We start from the raw sequence: 13,886 nt of genomic DNA on the forward strand, positions 1-13,886 counted from the left end.
ATCAATAGTCTAGATTACCCACCTGTAACAGCAAATTTTAAAACATGCTACTTGTATTGCAGCAACTGTCGAACCGTCAATGACCATAACACCCTTGATTGCTGCAATTATCCTCAACAGCATGATCAGCATCAGAACTCAAGCAACGTGATAAACGGAGAAGTCGAAGAACTGCAGCCTTCTTCTCGCAAAAACGATACCGTTGCTGGCTGTAGTGATGCTATCGATGACGCTGACAAGGCAGATACCGAGGGGGTATCAGGAATAGATGGAGGATCTCATGTCGTCCTCCACCTTTATCGTCCTGATTTTCAATAACTGACGCAATATTTATACAATCTTACTGATGGAGTACCCGCAAGGTTCAAACAGCAACAGAGCGTAGCAGCTTTGGTGACGCTGATAATAGTAGCATTACCGTAAATGAGGGGGATTATGACATGTGTAGTTTGTAAAAAGGATGCACTGTCAAATTTAACAATAATAAATTGTTTTTTTTATATTATGATATATGATTGACCGTTTAAAGCAACAAGAGCATCAGCACACAAATATCGCCTGCTGGTTAAACCGTTCTCCTGACACTCTGATTATAGCAGCAATCGGTCACAACGGTAGTGGGGTCATTTCGTTTTCGTGCACTTTCCTTCTTTACCTATGCTCCATATTTCCAGTTTCACTGCCACATTTAATGAATAACATCTCCCAGCAACAGATACCATCAAAACAGTGTAAGTTTTTTTTAACATAAGAAGTTTCTTTGTTCCTTGTTCCTGGTAAACAGGGTTGAGCGCATTTCGTTGCCTCGCCCATTGCAAGCGAACAATGAAGGAAGATCTCACAGAACAGCAAATCGCACAACAACCGCAACATTAGCGCCAAGCAATGACCCGAGCATGAGTAATCTCACCACGGCTCAGTAAGCAGTACTGGCTCCAGAAGAGATATTTCGCGAGGCTGTTGAAAGGTAGTTGTTTATACCGAGCAAGTATATTAGTCCACTTACACTATGTTGCTCTATAGATTCCGAGCGGCAGCAAATTCAGCTTAATCAAGTTGCTGATCAACTTGAATCTGGCTACCGTGTTGATGCTGCCAGAATCGTGAACTCAACAGCCGAGCAATTGAATGGCATTCGCTTAGCAATGGCAAGCTACAAGAAAACAAAAGCGAGCGGCAACCAACAAAGCCGTTTTATATTAATATTGAACACATTTTAAACGATTTGAAGATATGACCGGTCCTCCTAATAGAAACTGTTCTTCTCTCACTCTCTCGCCTGCTGTCCTTAGTAGCGTGTTCTGTGTTTGGTTTTGTGCCGATTGCTTGTAGTGGACCTCATTGCAGGTTGAAATCTGGTGACGATGTAGCTTTTTTCATGCTTACATCTTATGCTTTTTCTCAGGAACCAGCTCACTTTTTGTGGGCGGAAATTTCAAGTCTTGCTAGAAGGGTCCTCTCATAAACAAGAGAAATAACCTCTTTATTACCCACTTTCCCATACCTTCCTTTATTCTATATACCCTATTTTCGTATAAAGCAGCATCATCTAATAATCAATACTAACAGTAACTACAATAATGTCCTTGTTGATTTTATTACGAACTCCATCATGATAGTAAGTGGAAGAGCCTGTATTTATATAATTTTTAATATAAACGACGCACGAGTTTTTGTTTTATTATGCACAATGAGCATACTGTCTTAACTAACGGCATTATTGGTACGTACGTTACTCATATTATAGGTACTGGTACGTACATTACTCGAAGTCTTTGTACAAGTTCGTGCACCAAGTGTTCAAGAGGTGAGGCAAGGTTACATACATACCTGGCCAAATACTTATAAAGCAGGAGAAGCTTGAATAACTATAGCAAATACTACAGCTCCTCGACCTGATGTTCAAGTGGTCGATATCGTTGCTTTGTTCATCTATATCCGTTCTGAATTTTGATATCATGTGTTTCTAGTGCTTTTTATTTTTAATTTTATCTTTTAAGAGTTAGGGTTGCGCCTACTCATCATCAGCCTCTTCATCTTCTTCATCTAATACATCTTCGTCAAAACCAAGGCTATCGTCGACGACGGCAGCGGCAATGATCAGTTGAATGATCGTTTCGGTCGTTCTTGATGCCTCCAAAGTTAAGGCATCCGCCACTGTGCCTGTCGCCAGAGTTCGCCTGTCCGAAGTAAACAAACGGAAACGGAACATGCCTTGGAGAGAACCAAAGTTATCTACGTATGTAGATCGCCGTACGGCTTCTACATCATTGGCCCGGAGGTCAACGACCAAACGAACACCAGCTTCGGCCATGAGCACAGGGACCAGAGCAAACTCAACGACGGTATCGTCAAAAATTTGCTTTTGACGCAATGTCTCGAGCAATCTAGCCAGGTTCACCTCCAAATCTGCTTTAATTTTGTCCAGCGGCGAGTTTTCGGACAATCTCTATGCCGCGTTGTCGCCGATTCTTGAGATTCTGGTGCCGGCAGTACCGAGTGCGGTTTCGTGAGTAATCAGCTCGGCGCAGATCTCGCCGGTTTGATTGCTCTTGCTCGGGGCCTTGTACATGCTGCACACCATGACCTCTTTCGTAGAATTCGGGGTCGTGAACCCGGCGTATATGTCTGTTGAGAGACAATTTTTGGCCATATGCCTTGTCACAGGTATCGCATTTTATTGAATTTAATGAGCAAGCTTTCTCAAAAATCAAAGATGTTTTATAAGAGATATTTACATGTGGTTTGATGCCATGTTGTACAATAGTATTTTTTTTTCAGAGCTGCTCGAGCGACCAAATTTATCCTTGCGTAGACTTACACAGGTCCCCTCTACTATCTTCACTCCTTTGGTAGACCAAACTTCTCCCCACACCAATTTCTAAAATTTTCCTTACAATCTGTAATTCCTTGCGTAGACCAAAAAAAGGTGGAAGTGTAATTCTTTGTGTAGACCGAGAAAAAAAAGATAGTGATTGCAAACACTCCATTGCGACTTGTCAGCTGCAAACACAAACACTCGAGAATTTACTTAAAACATTGCTGCGCCAGCTACTTGTTCACAAGAGCTGTCCGGAATTTTACAGCAACATTGAAATGTATATAGTAGATCCTATGATATAATAACAATTATCTTTATATTTTATAGCCTGGATACTATGGGTTTAGAGGCAAGAAAATTATCGCAAAAACACTCCAAGACATGCCGGTACACGAGATCGGTGCTGCGAATGAGCACATCAAACCGATGGATACCCCGGAATATATAGACTCTGTTTTTGTTCCAGAGGTCGGTATGCGCCTAGTTAGGGAAGATCTTGAGTCGGCCGGTGAGTCAGAAGAAGATTGTGATTGCACCATTAGCCTAGCAGAAGGACACAGTCCCCTTAGCAATACGGTGCTTTTCCACATGGAGCGTAGCGTTGACTACGGCTGTTTAATTATCTAGATGACGATGATTCAGACAGTGAAGATCAGGGCGACCAAGAGCATCATAAACTCTGATGAATGAAAAGCAGAACCATACTTTATCTTCTCCAACATATCCCTATACACTTTCATTTAAACTTCTCTTTTTTTCTTATATTCTTCTAATAAAAAAAAAGAAAAAGAAAAATGTTTAGAATAGAATGTCAAACCTGCGTGGTAAATGGCTACCACTGGATATTATATCTCACGTACTGAACGTCACTACAACGCAACATAATAAAAGTTGGTCTACGCAAAGAATTACAGATTGTAAGGAAAATCTGAAATTGGTGTGGGGAGAAGTTTGGTCTACCAAAGGAGTGAAGATAGTAGAGGCTAGAGGGGGCCTGTGTAACGGATGTTTAAACGCCTATATGTAAAATTTGGTCGCTCGAGCAGCTCTGTTTTCACCAAACTGCGTATTCGGTTGTGAAATGATTGTGGAACAGGAGTCACACGCAGGACATGCCAAAGTTTTGACAGCACCAGGGCGTCAACGACAGTAGCACGGCCTTGGACTGACAAGCCACGTTGCAAGTGGATGTCACAAGCAATCTTTATCTTGGAAAGTAAGCCGTCAAGGAAAGCCATTCGTCGTGCAGTAGTAGAGGCCAGTGGATATCCAAGATACACAATGGCGGACAGAGACCGATCATCATGCCATGCCCGTACACCCGCAGTTGCCAAAAGTAGCTGCCCAAGCAGGTTGCGCAGCCCCGGATAAGGAGATGACTTCGGTTTTGTGGTAATTGATTTGCGAGCGTTTGAAGCACGACTGTAAACCGCGAGAGAAGTCTTGTAGACGGCGAAAATCTTCTGGGGCCATTCAGGAAGAAAAGCGCGTCGTCGGGCGTATGCCAAGACTCTAACTGGTGGAGGGCAGCAAGCAGTAGGGAGCGTCCCCATTGGTCTGCCAAGAGTGAAACCCAAGAAAGACGGATCGGCCCAAAACTGTTCGCAGTAACGGATCAAACGCCAAATTAAACAGAATTGAAGGAGAGAGGATCGCCTTGTCTTATAAGCCCCGACCTTGGGGAGATAGAGTCGCTGAGATATCCATTCACCAAAACTTTACTAGTCGTCTTTAACTTCTTCGCAACAAGCAGCAGCAACAACAACAACTTTCAAGAACGAATTCTTCTGCTTCTCATTGAAGTGCGGATAAATGTTTCGTTTTAAACAAATTCATCAACGTTCAACCTGGAATAGAAGAACAACAACGGGAAAAAAAAATCACAATATCAGCTAAATAATTTAGGCGGGTGGTATGTAGAAATTTAAATCCTAGCAGTGGATACATAATTAAAGTAGATTGATGGAGCTAAAGAAGCAAACGAGAGATTGTGTCAAGTTACGTATCGAGGGTTTTTCCGTTAGTGAAACAAGCTGATGCGAATGACGAAATTTACTCCAACACTTCATTGAACTGCGGTATATGGAGCCATGCCTTTGAAACTTTGCTCGTGGCGAGCCGTTTGATCTGGGTACACTCTTGATGAGCTATACGTTCGCCCCTTTGACAAAACCTTATCAACTCATGCATATTCTTTTTTTAAGCTAAATAGATACCTGAATGAGAGCATCTTTATTATTAAAATCTTTAAAAGTTAGCTGAAAAATCCAAAAAAGGAAACTCTCATCCATGTAAATTCACAGACAGAAAAAGAGAAAGTAAATACTTACGCAAAGCATTCCCCAAATTCATGGGGGACCTCGGCCGCACTTTTGACCCGTGGGCGCGGGGAAATTGTAGATGAAGCAGGACTTACGCCCGGAGGCTGCCTGAGTAAAAAAAACAGCCGTTCGCGTGAAACGATGCAACATCCGAAGATGGGTCGAGACAGAGGCTACTAGGAACTGCGAGAGAAAAGCAAAGGGGGAGGAGAAGGGGATAAACTATATGAAGAACGCAATAGACGCTTTTAACGACTTCCTGGGTCAGAGCAAGGGGAAGGGGAGGGGAGGATATTTATAAGAATGCAATAAGAAGATGAGGCTTTTAACGACTTCCTCAGGTCCATTCAAAGCAAAAAGCACACGCCACCGTCCAGATGGATGGATAGATCTTGACCACAGCCGATGGACTACTTGACAGGTCGGCTTCTAGGAGCGGGATAGCAATAGAGCATCAATCTTGACCAGCATGCAGGTGTCTGTGCACTACCGCCATTCCGAGAAACAAAAGAGACGAATAGTTAATGGGAAACTGTCAAACCACACACACAAGATTCTATCGTGCTATACTTACCCATACTTCTACGATGAGACACAGGATAACCGAACACCCGGCCAGTGTAGAGCAGAGAATCGCAGCCAGAACAGAAACACTTCTTCTAGCTGGATAAAAAAAATGATTATTAGAGGGCTGCACCCACTGTGCTATATTTATTTTTTGACACGGCATTACCAAGTTGAGTCCAGCTATACTTACATTTTGTTTTATCGTTTTACAGCAAAGTTATAGACAGAGAGAGATGGGGTCTAAGCCAATCCAAGTCCAAACAGATCACCGCAAAGCCATCCTCTATTAGAAAAAAGAAAACATCTATGAGCAGCTGCATACACTTTTTGACATGTCACGGCAGACATCTTCCTGGTTCTTCAAACACGCAAAGACAAACACAAGCACAGCGATACTTACTATTATGACATCCTTGGCTTGGAGGAAGAGAGCCTTGAGTTAGAGAAAGAAAAAGCAAGAAGGGCACGACGACCAATTCTGAAGAACAAGAGAAGAAAGGCGAGAGAGAAAGAAAACTTTTTTGAGAGACTGCCATATTGCATACGTCATGGTCAGGAGCCCTTTCCCGTCACGCTGCTGTACACACTGCACACCTTTGACGCGTCATCCCCAACACCCATGTCATCCTACTCACCTATCATACCAATGTTCTAGTCCCCTTTTGCTTATACTTACTATCTGTTATTTGTCCGCAGGACACAATTAACCCAACCAGCATAAAGCGAAACCTGAAGTAGAATGAAAAGAAGAAAGATCATGAGCAGGCTGTTCTTAATATGCAACTATTCCTGACACGTCATGGCATCAGCACCTCCAACAGACACTCGACTTCTCTCCAACTCATCCTCACATTTCATTCCCTACCGTACTTACAGTTGTTGCTTATGTTTAATGGTGGGATGCAAACAACAAACCGAACCAACCATTTCAAAAAGTCAGAATCCTATAGTAGTAGCAGAGAAGAAAGGAGGATAACATTAGCGACTGTATGCTGTACATACACTTCCTTAGACACGTCGAAATTCATATCTTCTTTCGTATATCACATCCACATGCAAAACCTCAAAGTACACTTCACACTTTCCATATTGTACTTACTCTTGCATCTGCGCTTTGAGAGCCAACGTGAGGGGGAGATGTACCAGGTTAAGACGAGAAGAAGGTTTGTGTCAAAAAGAAAGAAAGTGAGATAAACGGATTTTGAGATACTCACAACCGGTTTCATACGCTCTTCTCACTCACCAACATAAGCATACACTCTTCGATCCTCTAATCCATTCCAATGACACTCACATTGAATAGCTTTGGTTAATAAAAGTTGACGAAGAGGAAGAAGAGCCCCATGATTGCTGCGGCCGCACGGTTATATAGTAGTAATGAACACGGCATTTGAGCCAGTTCAATCAATCCAATCAGATTGCTCTCTCACGTTTATGACGCGCCGAGATGTGTGGCTCCTCCAGATCAGAAAATTTACTCTACATGAATGTACGACTCTGTGAGTAGACGGGTATCGCATCGAGGAAAGACTCAAGGGAATAACCGGCATTAACACGAGATGAAACTCACTTCACGTCCTTCATCATATGAGAAGTGACATCGCTTTAAACACGCTGAATACAAGTATCGACGATACTTCGATACAAGCATCAACGTATTCACTGCACTATGTATACAGGAGTAACCAAGATTTCAGGAGACATGACGATCCCGCGCTTGCCAATGTTCCATTTGGTGGCAAAATTATGGTCCTTGGTGTTGACATTTGCTAGGTACTCAACATTGAATACTCTCTTCTACTTTGCATTCTTTTGCTATTGAGTGGTAATACTTACGTTAAAGTATTTACGTCAAACCTGGTATTAGGTCCTTCCTGTGATACCAAATGCATCGCGCTCGCAAATCGTACAGCAGTGTCTAAATGGTTCATCCATTTGGCCCAGCGTCATCATCCACCACCTTGATACCGACATGCGCGTCCAATAGGCTGCCAACACCAATGATGCAAACGAGCTTGGCCAGTCTATCCAATATTTACTTTGCATTGGTGATGGTGCTGAGCTGTTGGTGCCAAGCGGAACTTGCACACCCATAGTGGACTCTGCAATAAGACACGGCTGATTGTACGCTCTCTCCAACGATATGTACTTGAAGCTGAGATAGCCACTGGAACTCATGCTGGCAACATCGTCTTGATCCCTCGCATAACTTTAACACCATCACAAACACGCTCTCCCATTCTCTTAAAACGCACCCAATTCCCTGTTCGCCTGGCACTTGCAATGACCATCAATAAGGCACAGGATCAAACTTTTAGCACTGTCGGCCTCTACTTGCCTGAGCCTCCGTCCACGCATGGTCTACTTTATGTAGCCATGTCACGCGTCCGCACCCCTTCATCCATCAGAATCATGTTAGATCCTGAGAACTCACGTATCGCGGGTCAGCAAGGCCAAAGCACAAGAAATGTTGTTTTTCACGAAGTTCTTCTATAATTCTTTTTGTCACCTACTCTATTTTTACATCGCCTATTCTCTTTTTCTACATCGCCCATTCTCTTTTTCTACATCGCCTATTCTCTTTTTTTATATTGCCTATTCTCTTTTTTTCTCGCCTATTCTCTTTTTATCAAAATCACTACATCATCTTTGTCAACACTTCTTTTCGCATTGCGTTTTAAACTGGAGATAGTTAAGTATCCAACTTTGACGACTTTCTATGATAGACTACTTCTCACTGCACAATGATCTTGCTTTTGTTTTTGAAAACAGACAATTAGCATCTAATACCAAAACATTGATACATCCTCGCTCGACAGGGGGGTTTGGGAGGCTTGCCCCCCACTTTAAGGTCAAGGGGGGAACCCCCTTGCGACGCGTTTCCGTTGAATGACACGGAGCGAAGCGGAGGGGCTCATTCATCCGAGCGAAGCGAGGAAGGACCGCTAGTATTTATTAAACCTGCAAGATCGCCTTTTTTCCCCTACCGCACATCAACAACAACACTAGGATCGGTTGAAACAACGGGAACAGAATCAAGAGCAACAGCAACAGGATCAAGATCAGCTACTGACCGCTGATGGATTCTCCTCTCCTTGGGTAATGTATACATTACGCCAGCAGCTGCAATACATCTTTCTTCATTGAACAACAAGTGTACTAAATCAATCATAAATTAGTTCCAAGTTTTGTAGTAGCAGTAAAAAAAGACATGTAAATTGGCCTGTGCAGTCATTCAGTAGTGTACATACGAGGTAAATATGTGTAATGGTTTAGCCAACACTAGTAAACTTTTTAAAGCCATAAGGCACTTTTTTCGTTATGCAATGACGTACAGTAGTACATACGATGGTATTTTAAATCAACGCGCTAATTTAGCAGTTTGTTCTCATTATGCGATTTCAATCGGTCCTCTAGCTGTTGTTGCCACTTTTAGCGTTAGCGTAAATCGGAGAACGTTGTCACGGCCCCCATGCTATCCGCCAAAGATATGCAGTCAAGGAAATTGTAACTACATCGTCACGAGCATAGGGTATATCGACGCCTTTCAACACACATTATCATATACGGTTTCAAATGAATAGGGTAGAGAGAGAGAGAGAGAGACACGCGACTTTATCGTGTCGGATTCTGGTGGGAGGGCATGTGCACAACTCAATTTACGACTGAAACTTGACAAAGTCCCGTCAATCTGCATGCAAGCTTCTTTCACAGGCGTCAATCGTCTGCATGAAAAATGGTGCCCTCGCAGATGAACAACAACAAGGAGGGAATCATTGGAATCAGTAAGAGTTCCCAACCCCCCCCCACATTGCGCCTATAATTACAACCTCGACAAAACAAAAAGCAATTACTGCTAAAAATGCTAACAGGGGGGACACAACACAGAAAATCAATTCAATGACAAATGTTGCACGGATAACTGTTATGCCGCTGACCGGAATGGGATTTCTCGTGTAACCCAGCACATTTTTTCAATTTTCATTTTTGTTGTTGACAGCAAACAAAGGTAACACTAAACTTTGATTATTATTATTATTATTATTTATTCTCTTTTTCATCCATGAGGGAATGTGTGTATTGGTGCGTGTTGCACACAGACACCTATTCCTGGATCTTCTTGTCACTGTCGTTGGGTATCCACAATCCTTCCAGGTCATAATGCTTGCGAACCTCAGGCGTAAACAGGTGCACCACGCAACTTCCCAAGTCGATCAACACCCAACCCGATTGATCATCCCGTCCTTCGATATGGGGTGCTGTCAATTCATCTTGTACCGATGGATTTTCTCGAATCGCTTTGTTTACCTATATATATATATATATGACATATCAGTCATCACCCAAAGCTTGCCTTTTTTTTATATACCGCCCCCCCCATTTGAGAACTTACTGTCTGTCGTATTTGCTCAGCAACATTACAGAGAAACCGGTCTCCTTTATCGCTTTCCGCAACAATCATATATTCAGTCCAGTCACACCGACCGCGCACATCCAGCACCTGAACCGCGTCCATTTTGTTTTCTTCCAACAAAGCCTGAATGTTCTCGGGCGTCATGTCACCCGAATCAATCAGTCGTTTTGAGGCTTCTTGCATGGCCCATCGTCCATGGAGATGATCGCCGACTGCTCGGCGTTGCCATAACGGTACAAAATTTTGATCGTGTTGTTGCTCGTCCTCCACAAACCATTCCGTGTCTACCAATTCTTCTTCTTCCTGTACTTGTTCACTTTGGAGTTCTGGGTACAATTCAGGATAGTCTTTTGGATCGATCGTTTCTAATTCGTCTTGATTCTCCTCGTTTTGTTGTTGTGTTGGTGGTGGTATTGTGCTTGACCATCGGGTAGACAGACATGACAATGGGGTGGGTCGTAACGGTAATCGTGTAGCAGTGGTAGTAGTAGTAGTAGTTATAGTAGTAGGGTGTACTAGGAGTCGAGGTCGCAGTAATGCGAATCTATGCAATGTACAAGTCAACTTATGCATTGTTATTATGGAAACCCAAAATAAAAATTGGGGAACGTCGGTGATGGGTTGATACGCGCAGCAAAAGCAGCCCAGTGTCTCCGAAGAAAACTTTTTTCAAAGGCCGCGGGTTGTCAACGTTGCCCAAAGACGCGTGGGCTTCTTTTGGGTGATACGAGGAAAGGACAGTGTGTTTTTAGTTTGGGGATGAGTGTACATGTCACACAGAAACCAGGCACGGATGACTCTGTAACCGCGCACACACACACACACACAAGCCTAACCCCCCGAAAAGTCATCCGATCGTTTTTCGTGTCTACTTTGAACAAATCTCACCCACGATCGCCGTGGATAGCAAGTTGGCTTTAGTGTGTGTGTGTGTGTGCTATTGTATTCGTATTATTATTATTGTTGTTGTTATTGTTGTTGTTGTTGGGCGTCCCGTCCCTCCTTGTTTCTCTCACGCATGACCTGTTCCTTTTTACGGGAAATCGACATTTTGCAGAGGGCGGGTCTGGTTTCATTTCACACATTTTTACTAAAAGGGGGGGGGGTGTCATGATTTTGGAGAGAGAGAGAGAGACAAGTAAAAAAGAAAGGTATTTATACAACGAGCGTTAGGGCTTCGACAGATTTATCTACAGAGGGATAGATATAGAGCAAGGGAGAGATAGAGAAAAAGATATGCAAATTATAATAACACATGATTGGAGGGGGGGGATGAAAGATGAATTGGGGCCTTTTTTTTGTTTTCTTGGTTTTTCCAGTAGATGGTTTTTGACGATGCTTGTAGGGACTACGCAGCATAGTAGCAGTGCTGGGCAGACGATGGCTTTGGCTCGATGCAAGCAATGGTGGCCAAGTCCCTCAGCGACTCATAAAAGAGCGGCGTCTCCCGGAAACGCGCAAACCCCTCCAGCGCCTCGAATTCGTCCAGGGTCAAATGAATTGGGTTGCACAGATCGGCTACGGATAAACGTCGCTGTTTCTGTACCTCCTCCTCGTCCTCCTCTTGATGGTCACTATTATACTCATTGTCCTGTTGTGGTCGTTCTTCTTGTTCTTGTTGTTCGTTAATCTCCTCAAACGCGTCCTCATCGCTGCTGCTCCAACTTGCTTGTTCCGGCGAGCCAAGAGAGACAGGAGACATCAAACCGCCCTGATAGACTCGTGTGGTGGATGCTTGTTCTTGATGCTGCTTCCGAGGTTGTTGTTGATTGGGATGAGGGGAGGTCGTCGTTCGATGCGTTTGGGTGTGTTGCATCATGTTGTCCCATCGACTGAACATGCGGGTGCAGCCAGGCACAATGCATTGATAGGGTTTCTATCGTGTCTTTGATGTTAGTCCTGGATGACAAGTGGGTGTATAAGAAGGCAAGGTTGTTGCGCAGCAGCATGCGCTAAAGTAGGAAGTGTGAGAAGATAATTACCTCGCCGGTGTGCTTTCGCGTATGTCGAGCCAAGTGTTCGCTTCGAGTGAACACCATATGACAGTCGCCAAAGCCTGTGCATTGGAACAACTTTGGTCTGGATTCGCTGCTGCTGTGGCTGTGGCTGCTGCTGCTGCGTGATTTTCTTACGGCTGGCATTGTTGTTGGTCTTATTGTGTGTTCGTATGTATTTCTGTAAAGGTGCAATCGTTGATAATGGGGTGTGGTATCGTTGTTGTTGTTGCTGTTGTTGTTGTGGTAGTTGCTGTTTGACTGGAGAAAGAGAGAAAGAGAGAAAGAAAGAAAGAAAGAGAGGCGAAGGAAGGGGGGAGGGGGGAGTCTCGGCTTTGACCTTTTTTGTAAAGGCGTCGTCTGTGGCCCAAGTAAAAAAAAAAAAAAAAGGTCCGTCGTCATTGTGATGAAAAATTGTTGTGCCAGATTCCACAGTGTTCCACACACGCTCCTTTGACTCATCGGGATTCCCTTTTTTTTTTTTTTGGTGGTTGCAACCTCTCTCTCTCTACCTTTTACGTACCTTTTTTTTTTTTTATGGCGGCGACGAGAAGACGGACGCGTGGCCCATTCATCGCGGTACTACTTTTGCTGCGGACACTCAGGGCCAAGCACAAAAAGAAAAATTTTTATTCTTTCCTTCTTTCAATCATCTGATCAACTCCAAAAAAAAAGAAAGCGTAGGCTGGTACTGGTAGTAGTAGCAGCAGGGGTTGGGGGGTTTAGAGAGAGAGAGAAAGAGACAACAACATCACCTGTTGCGGCGTTGCACAATGGCAATCCAACTTGGTCAGGGCGCTATTCAGGCACGCTTTTCCTAAACCTCAAAAAAAAAAAGAACGTTGTGTGTGTGTGTGTACTTTGTGTGTATTTCTTTGCTCATTGTAACCTCATGGGGGGGCCCCATTCGTGAAATGGGTGTCTCTCTCTGACTCTCTGACTCTCTCTCTCTCTCTCTCTCTCTCTCCGAAGATCGCCGCTCTTCGGCCGTCTTGACGTAAAAGGGTTGTTGTCGCATGTTTAACTAACCTGGCAGCCCAAAGGGTTTTCCACTTCTTGACAGCTCTACTCCGCTGGACATGGATTGTACTGGGTGGAAAATGTGTTTTCTATAGTCACACATCCCAGTCGTTGAGTGGATCATGCTAAAGATAGTCCCATTGTTCCTTATTACTACTACTACTACTACTGCTACTACTTTTCAATCTGCCCAGTGCCGCATCATTGACAAACTAGACTTTTTATTAAAGTGCGTCGTGTCCCCACATGGGATGGCTATCTGCCAAAGTGAGTACTTTTTTATCGATTGGCCAAAAGAGCCGAGTCCAGCTTTTGTCACATTTTGGGATGTGTGGTGCCTGAAGTCATTCATTAGTAATGCGCTCAAAAGTGTGTGCCTGTTTCAAAAAAAAGTCCGCTGTACCCAAAAAAAAATCAGAGGCCCGGCCTGGAATAACACGGAGTACCCCTAAGCCTATCTATCTATCTATCTGTATCTATCTATCATTCTATCAATCTACACTGCACGCGTCTGCTTAGGTGAAGGTATGCGTCGCACATGCCAGCCGAGGAGGACGAGTCTCACAGAGTCTTTTCCAAATAAATACACAGTGTGAAACAATTTTTACCCGGAGAGAGGTGAGCTCGTCCAAGCTCGCGGTTTGCGGAGATCATGGGGATACGGAGGGTAGGAGGGTGGGCACGGTCCACACCCCCCCCAACCCACTGTGTCTACTATGTGGCATGATATTAATCTTAAAAAGCAGACA

The 13,886-nt window shown here is 43.8% G+C and overlaps 5 protein-coding genes across 5 annotated transcripts; 2 read left to right on the forward strand and 3 right to left on the reverse strand.

Annotated features, from left to right (window-relative positions):
- Window positions 1-2,014: 2,014 nt before the first annotated feature.
- BDB00DRAFT_793470 (uncharacterized protein) lies at window positions 2,015-2,755 on the reverse strand (the record flags this gene model as incomplete). The annotated part of the gene is made up of 3 exons (XM_053121209.1): window positions 2,015-2,447; window positions 2,497-2,628; window positions 2,739-2,755. 3 exons carry the CDS (start codon window positions 2,753-2,755, stop codon window positions 2,015-2,017), a joined length of 582 nt encoding a protein of 193 aa, XP_052972675.1.
- A 344-nt stretch (window positions 2,756-3,099) lies between these two features.
- Window positions 3,100-3,529, forward strand: BDB00DRAFT_860592 (uncharacterized protein). Its single transcript, XM_053126005.1, is given in 2 exon segments — window positions 3,100-3,434; window positions 3,449-3,529. 2 exon segments carry the CDS (start codon window positions 3,203-3,205, stop codon window positions 3,502-3,504), a joined length of 288 nt encoding a protein of 95 aa, XP_052972676.1. The 5' UTR covers window positions 3,100-3,202; the 3' UTR covers window positions 3,505-3,529.
- Window positions 3,530-9,626: 6,097 nt separating this feature from the next.
- Window positions 9,627-11,106, reverse strand: BDB00DRAFT_860629 (Oligomerization domain-containing protein). Its single transcript, XM_053126006.1, has 2 exons — window positions 10,103-11,106; window positions 9,627-10,017 (listed from the first exon to the last, which is right to left on the reverse strand). Exons 1-2 carry the CDS (start codon window positions 10,694-10,696, stop codon window positions 9,814-9,816), a joined length of 798 nt encoding a protein of 265 aa, XP_052972677.1. The 5' UTR covers window positions 10,697-11,106; the 3' UTR covers window positions 9,627-9,813.
- On the reverse strand, window positions 11,039-12,360 carry BDB00DRAFT_860632 (uncharacterized protein). Its single transcript, XM_053126007.1, has 2 exons — window positions 12,106-12,360; window positions 11,039-11,999 (listed from the first exon to the last, which is right to left on the reverse strand). The coding sequence occupies exons 1-2, from the start codon at window positions 12,262-12,264 to the stop codon at window positions 11,472-11,474; spliced, it is 687 nt and encodes a 228-aa protein (XP_052972678.1). The 5' UTR covers window positions 12,265-12,360; the 3' UTR covers window positions 11,039-11,471.
- Window positions 12,361-13,231: 871 nt separating this feature from the next.
- Window positions 13,232-13,827, forward strand: BDB00DRAFT_860633 (uncharacterized protein). The gene has a single exon (XM_053126008.1). The coding sequence runs from the start codon at window positions 13,260-13,262 to the stop codon at window positions 13,587-13,589; it is 330 nt and encodes a 109-aa protein (XP_052972679.1). The 5' UTR covers window positions 13,232-13,259; the 3' UTR covers window positions 13,590-13,827.
- The last annotated feature ends 59 nt before the right edge of the window (window positions 13,828-13,886 follow it).

This window comes from Zychaea mexicana (genome assembly GCF_025766255.1).
Source record: "Zychaea mexicana strain RSA 1403 chromosome Unknown BDB00scaffold_189, whole genome shotgun sequence".
In the NCBI taxonomy this organism is placed as follows: Eukaryota; Fungi; Mucoromycota; class Mucoromycetes; order Mucorales; family Lichtheimiaceae; genus Zychaea; species Zychaea mexicana.